At 36.8% G+C, this 7,673-nt stretch overlaps 1 protein-coding gene across 3 annotated transcripts in view; it reads left to right on the plus strand.

Moving 5' to 3' along the window:
• Positions 1-7,673, plus strand: part of MTA1-like (metastasis associated 1-like) — a 71,801-nt gene that overhangs the window by 23,399 nt on the left and 40,729 nt on the right. For all 3 annotated transcript variants that reach the window (XM_014423316.3, XM_014423317.2, XM_067053727.1), the window contains exons 8-10: positions 174-362; positions 1,056-1,189; positions 2,534-2,628. In XM_014423316.3, coding sequence (XP_014278802.1) covers positions 174-362; positions 1,056-1,189; positions 2,534-2,628 — 418 coding nt within the window. The remainder of the gene's footprint in view (positions 1-173; positions 363-1,055; positions 1,190-2,533; positions 2,629-7,673) is intronic.

Consider the following 7,673-nt stretch of genomic DNA (forward strand, 5'->3'; position numbering starts at 1 on the left):
AGCCTGAGGAGGGCAACTAAAATGTACTTGAGAATTATGGTTTTACAGTAGTGTGTATATATATATATATTGTAATTTTCATTAATTTATTTAATTTTGGTATGAAAGAAAGTGAGTTGGTTCTCAATGTTGTTCTTTTATTTCATTTTTATCTATGTATTGTTATTTTTTAGTTCCATGCAATGGACACACTGCATAAACATGGTTATGTTTTATCTGAAGCTGTGAGTTCTTTGGTTCCCTCCACTGGGCCTGTACTTTGTCGAGATGAAATGGAAGAATGGACAGCTTCTGAAGCTAATTTATTTGAAGAAGCTTTAGAAAAATATGGAAAGGATTTCAATGACATTAGGCAGGACTTTGTAAGTTTATTTATGTGTATTAGAAAAGATTATCTATTGTGCACTCTCTGTATTCTCAACTGATGACTACATTTTCTGTTTTTATAAGTAATCCTATTACAAGAAGACAGTTTTTGGCAAACACTTTTTCTGAAAATTGAGTTAGGGCTTTACTAATACTATTTTATATAGACTTTCATTAGTATTTAAATTCTATTGTAATTTGATATAAAATAAATATTTAATTTTAGGAATGTTGCAAGATTAAATTCGAGTGTTATTTTTTGAAGAAAAAATACTAATCTCAATGCATTTTTAAATAATTGTGAAAAGGTTACATTAATTACAAAAAAATTAAATCTTGTAATATATTAAAAGAATTTCATTAGGAACATATGAAGGCCTTGTTATCATTTTTTAAAAATATTTAAGTAGAATCAATTATTATGTGTTATGAATCTAACTGCCTTCTACCTTTAAACCCCTTTGTTCCCAAGTAAATATTTTTTTCTCCTTTTTATTTCTGATTATGTACACATGCATGTTTGTGTGTGATAGAGAGAAAGCTTGCAATCATTAAGATATAATTAGCTGACTAGTTAATTTAACATTCATTAATCTTCCAGATTAATGTATTCTTAATGTTCATATTTTCCAGTCATTGTTTTATTATTTTCTTTGTTTTTTCACTAGCTTTGATCAAATTGTTTTCAGCTTCCGTGGAAGTCACTCAAAAATATCATTGAGTATTATTATATGTGGAAAACAACTGATAGATATGTGCAGCAAAAAAGAGTAAAAGCTGTTGAAGCCGAATCAAAGCTCAAACAGGTGTACATTCCAAATTAGTAAGTTTTTCTTTATGTATGGTTTACATGTAACTTCTTATGTATTTGACTCAAAACTGTACTCAAAATTGTATTGAAATATTTTGAGGTTATATCTTGTTGATTATATTATTTTAAGATAGTAATATAGAGTAGTTATTATTCAATGAAGGGGATTTGCAGTAGGGTTAATATTTCTATTATTGTAGACCATTATGAGGGATGAATATAATAATGCATACTTAGCTACATAACTAACCGATTTATTACTAAAAACTTTCTGTAAATTTTGATACATTTTATAATTAACCTTTTCCAAGGGTAATCATAAAGTTGTTGCATAATATATTTGTGTCTATCTGCTCTGTCTGGTAGTTTGTTAGTAACCATGTTTGGTTTCGTCCTCATTATAGTCATGATCGAGTTGGAGCTGCATTTATCTGTTTTATAATGCATACTCACAAAGTTTTTAACGAATGAAAACTTTAAATTTCAAAAATTTTACACATTTGAAGGCAGAGGTATGGGGTATATTAAATAAAAAATATGTATTACATATGCAATTATTTAATTAATAATTAATTCTCACATAAAATTAGTGAGAAAACTTTAGAAATATAATTTAATACAAACCTCTGTATAACAGACAAAACCATCTTCTCCATTTTTGAGAATTTCACTGTCACTAATTTTTTCAAAAAAATAACTTTGCTGTTAATTTACACATTGTACGTACTCCATGGTTTGGGAAACTTCTCAGGCTGAATATGGTAATAGCGGCCAGGATGACATATGAGACACGATTGGAGGGAAGTAAACCAAGAGGAAGACCTTAGATCACCTGGGAGGAAGGTATACGAAAAGAATTTAGGAAGTGAGGGCTAGACTAAAGTAGAAGAGAGCTGGTACAGGAGGACACTTGGTCCAAGCTCTATATAGGGCTTCCCCACTCTGTGCAGCAATCGAGGGGGATTGAATTATGATGATGATGGCATATTCCATGTTTTTATCTTTTAAAAAGCCTAATAAAGTCTGTGCATACATGTTACATAAGTCATAAAATAGTATTATTCTACATTTCTGTTAATATTTCCCTTTGAAATACCTACTTTTGGATTAATTAGATAGGATTCCAGTCCCAAGGTGCCCAGTTAACAGGGGTTCTTCTGTACTTATTTAATACATTGATTCTATTAGTTCATTACATTAGTAATAGCTAGTTGGAGATTTTCAACTATGATTTGTGTTGTAATATTATGATGTGATTTGATTATAAACTAATATTATTTATTATAGTTTTTCAGTGTCTTTGAACAAGTATTTTTCATTATCATTTTTTAACTTGTTGTTTAATTGTATTTGCAGTAATAAACCAAATCCCGCTGCCTTGAACAACAATAAGGGGATTGTCAATGGCACTAGTGACATCACCAGTAATAAGCCTTGTGAATCTTGCAGCTGTAAGTTTTTTTTTTTTTTTTACTACAATTATAATACTTATATTTTAAGAAGGTATGTTTGATTTTTTGCTTACCCTTTTGTATATTATCAAATTCCCTTCTAATTAGTTGCAAAACATAAAAACCTTGGTCAGATTTGGCACGTATTTGGATACCACCTCCATTGGCTGGTCTGTAACTGGTCCTTCTTTTGAATGTGTCTGAGGGCCACCCATACTCAGGCCATAGCTGATCTGCATGCCTTGTGCCCTCAAACCTTCAAGGCTGGTTACTGGGACTTTAAGCTCAGTATAACGGAGGGAGGGACAGAGAGAGAGAGAGGGAGAAATTAATTATGATGCTAAACACTTATAGTTTGTTTCATTGTGAGTGTTTTATTCTCTTATTTTGGATGTATATATATAACTTATGTGAATTCGGGTGAAGATAATAAAAAAAAAAGGAAAAAGGGGCACTGAAATAACCTACTAACTTGCTGGAATCATACAGCTTTATTTGTCCTTCTAAACTCTCCTATATACATTTTGTATGTTTGTTTACGAGGGGAGTTAGGATTACGGCTGATACTGTGCCCGGCCGCCCCGTAACTCCCTCCTACCTGTTTATGAACAGGCTCATAAGCTTACAATATTACAAACAAAAACTGAGATAAACGCATAATAGTATAATACAAAAACAAAATAAAATAAAACATGATAACCGCGACACTTTTTACGACTATTTACAGATATTCTTAAAACTTTAACTAAAAATGCACTTTTGATCTCATTATCTACACTTCGTCAACACACTCCTGTTCTCTACACATACAGTGAAATAAAAGGGTAAAAAAAAAAAATACTATCTTCATTTGTGCGTGGAGATGAGGATACTCCAGCGTTCTACGGTGTTCCCGATGTGGGGAACTTCAGTTGTTCTATGAGGACATTTCTTCTCTTTTTGGGTTCATTTACACTCTCTATTGTAACCACATTGTGTTCTCTTATGACAACCACTGTTCTCTAATGAACCCTCGTATTGCTGTAACTCCTTACTCTGATTTGCCCCACCCAGTGGTAGCCAATTGTCCCGATTTTAATCTCCCCCCTGACGTCTCTAAGATTTAAATTCTGGTGAGCTACCCGTTTGTTTTTTTCTCGCACTATCCTCTCCCTGACTTTCCGCCATACTTTGGTTAGTGCCATACTGTTATTTACGACCTCCTACCCACCATCAGCTGTGGCCCTATAATGCTGTCGGCGCCCCTGAAGACCAAAAAGAATTTCGAAGGGTGAAAATCCAGTTATCCCGTGTATTGATTGAGGAGCTCTTTCCAATGGGTGACCCTCGCAGAGGACTCCTTCAATTTACCTACCCATTGGAGGGGGCGATGGTCTGTCTGTACCCTGAATTTTCTCCCAAACACATAAGGCCGGAAATGATGTACGGCCCACACTATCCCCAACGATTCCCTCTCCAGTGCGCTATATCTCGTTTCGGCATCCGTAAGGCGTTTGCTTGCATACACTCCGCTCCTTCCCCCTCCTGAGATAACACTGCACCTAGTGCGTACTCGCTATCATCTGTCGTAATAGTGAATTGCCGTTCGAAATGAGGAAAGGCCAGGATGGGTTCCTTCTGCAGTTGTTCCATACACTTGGAGATATTATTCTCCATGGCAGGGGTCACGATCATTTGGCTTCCTTTCTTCAAGAGGTTATTGATGGGTTCCTAAAATTCTGCCATTTCTGGCACAAATCTTTGATAATAGTTCAGTGTACCTACCAACCTCCGAACTCCCTTAACATCCCTTGGCACTGCCATCTTTTGGATCGCCTCAGCCTTCTGTGGATCAGGCTTGATTTCCTGTCCTGAGATCACATGTCCTAAAAAGTTAATTTGCTCCCTGACCTAGCACCGACTTTTCCTAGGACAATTTCAACCCAAATTGTCGAATCCTCTGAAAAACATTTTTCAGATGCCTTATATGCTCCTCTTCGGACTTGCTAAACACGAGAAGGTCATCCATGTAGACCTGACACATGGATTCTTCCAAGCCTCATAAAAATTTGTCCATCAGGCATTGGAACGTGATTGGTGCGTTTTTCAATCCGAACGGCATACGGGTGAATTCATAATGACCCATCTCAAATGTGAAGGCCGTTTTGTGTTGGTTCCTGGGGTGTATTGCAATTTGGTGATCTTTAGGGTCAAGGATGCTGAATATGATTGCTCCTCCTAATCTGTCTAGAATGTCCTCTAGTCTCGGGATCAGATATTTTTCATCTACCATATTCTCATTAAGCTTTCTATAATCTATTACGACTCGATATTTTTCGGAAGTTTCCCCTGGTCGACTCTTCTTCACAGCCCACATAGGGCTATTATATGGCTAAGTACTATCCACTATTATGCCTTATGCCTTTAGACTCTCCAATTCTTCCTGAATGTGTTGTCAGAATGCCTGAGGATATCTTCCTTCATTAATGTACGTAACCATGTCTCGCTTTAATGGGATTTCATGGACTGTCTTACCCGTCTTCCCCAACCTATTTCCCTGCTTGAAGAATATATCCGAGTATTCCTCCGCTATTAACTCCCTCCAGTTACCCGTCTTGTCAACCGCCCCCTACTCGCCGTTCTGTATACATACTCCTCAGATCTCTTCAGTGGATCCTCTCCTCCAGTTTGTTCTCCTCCATTTGTTTCTTGATGTGTTTGGCTGCCTTGTCTTTCCCCCCTCAGCATCTGTGCCTGATGCCTCTGATACCTCCGAGATGTCGCTGCTCAACACATCTGGTCTATGTGACTCTCTTCTTCGCCTTACTCTCTGCACATTAACCTCCATGAGCTCTCCAAGGTTCGCCTCTTTCCTCTAGTACTTATAGGGGCATCTCCTCGCTATGTGGCCCTCGTTCCCACATTTGAAGCATCTGGTACGAGGACATTGGGTCACCAGGTGACCTGTTTTCCCACAACCGTGGCATCTCTGCTCTTCCCTTCGACCGTTATTCCTCAGCTTGGCCTGGTTTGTTCTTCTGTCGCTTGAGCCTGTTTCCCGGCCGACAACTCTCTGATCCTTTCTCGTCCAAGGCGGTGGATTGTTCCTCGAGTGGGTATATATCACTCTATTCTACCCCCTTCCTCAACCTCCATCCTGGTGTCCGCCTGTTGCATCTATCGTATCCTGGGCACATTCTATAAATGTGCGCTCACGTGGCAGTCCTTCTTGCTTGTTGGTTTTCTTTGCCAGCTCTACCTTAAGTATCATGTCCAGGAAGTTCGTCTTCCATTGCACCACCTCCGCGCTCTGTGTCTCTCCCATTATCTCAATGACTAAATAAATAAATGACTGCAATTGAAATTTGCAAGTAACGATGCCGCATACTGTCCCTTTGACTGACCCTGCTTTCTTCTCTCACGGAACATATAGAAAATGTCCTCCTCCTGAGTCCATCTTCCTCCTTCCTAAGCCTTTTTTCAATCGTTCCTTGACCACTGGCTAAGGATTCTCTTCATCAGCTTGGATGTGATTATTAAGGATGGTCTGCTTAATTCTGCAAATTAATTGCAGCATATATAAATGGCCTCCATTCTTCCTATGATGCGATCACTTCCTTTGAGGAAGTGGTTAAGTTCGCCGATCTCACCTGAGAAAGTTATAAGTCTGAGCTAGCCTTCCTTAGATCTTGCGACGCGGCTGTCCTCACCTTTAGCTTAGCCAATATATTAGCATATGCCTGAGCTAACGTGGTCTCTGGTAGTGGGGGCATTACCTGAGGTGCAGGTGTTACAGGACCCGCTTGATTAGGTGGCGGGAAGTTTATAACCGGCTCTCTTAACTGTGGTTCCTCATCGTTAACCATGATGAAACTATGTTAGTCACAAGAGAAGAAAGAAAAAAAAAATTTATTTTCTTTTAAACAGACAGAAATCAAAATAAATTACCAGCGGACAGAATTCCCGGCTTTCGGCACCACTTATGTGAAGTCGGGTGAAGGTAATAAAAAAGGAAAACCGGGCACTGAAATAACCTACTAACCTACTAACTTGCTGGAATCATACTGCTTTATTTGTCCTTCTAATCTCTCTTATATACATTTTGTATATTTGTTTACGAGGGGAGTTAGGATTACAGCTGATACTGTGCCTGGCCATCCCGTAACTTATATATATTTACTCTCAGTATTAATTAGTACATTTTTTAAATTGCCTGTAATTATGTATTGTAATAGGTGCCCATAAATGGAGTCTTACTGGCCTGTTGGCCAAGTCCCTCAGTCCAAGCCCTCAGTGGGTCATCATCATGCGTGTTTGATGAGCACTATCCTTTCAGTTTAACCATCAAACTTGGCCAGCAACATTCCAAGTATGCCAGTAAGACGAAGGTTAATTAATGGCAATTTTAGGTAACAGTTTATCTTCTAAAGTTTCCTAGTTTTGGAATTTTATATTGTTTAGTTAGTTGATCAGTTTTAGTGGTTATGGGTTTTATTTTAATTAGTATACATTATATACTGTATGAGATATTAAAGGCTTACATAAGTTAGATTCATTTATCTCTATTGTTGATTTAATTTTTTGCACTCTTCTGTGGTCATATAATTGAAAGAAAAGTGTACTTAAGTTTGTTAAAATGGTTTATAACTTTATTAACATTTTTACAACACTGTTAAATATTTTATTTTAATGGATAAAGGGGGGGCGCATATTTATTTCCAATTGATTTAAAAACTTAATGCTTTGTTACTATCAGTAATTTTTTGTGGTCGATAAAGATTACTTCATCTCAGTGGTACTCTTGGGGTTTGTTTAAAATTTAAAAAGTAAAGAGCAGAATAATTAATCTTTTTTTGCAATACAATTAAAATAGAAATTTTTACTATCATTATTGTTTGTTTAATAAATATTATTTCATCATGATCATACTTTAGGGGTCTGTTTAAAATTTGATAGGTAAAAAGTGGAATGGACCTTACTTTTTTTCTAGTAAAATTCAAAAACTGAATTTCTTGTTATTATCATTATTTTTTGTTAAAGCTCCTGGCCACGATCTTATCACAGCA

The sequence above is a fragment of the Halyomorpha halys genome, unplaced genomic scaffold, assembly GCF_000696795.3.
Source record: "Halyomorpha halys isolate HHAL.00 unplaced genomic scaffold, Hhal_1.1 Scaffold415.1, whole genome shotgun sequence".
NCBI lineage: Eukaryota > Metazoa > Arthropoda > Insecta > Hemiptera > Pentatomidae > Halyomorpha > Halyomorpha halys.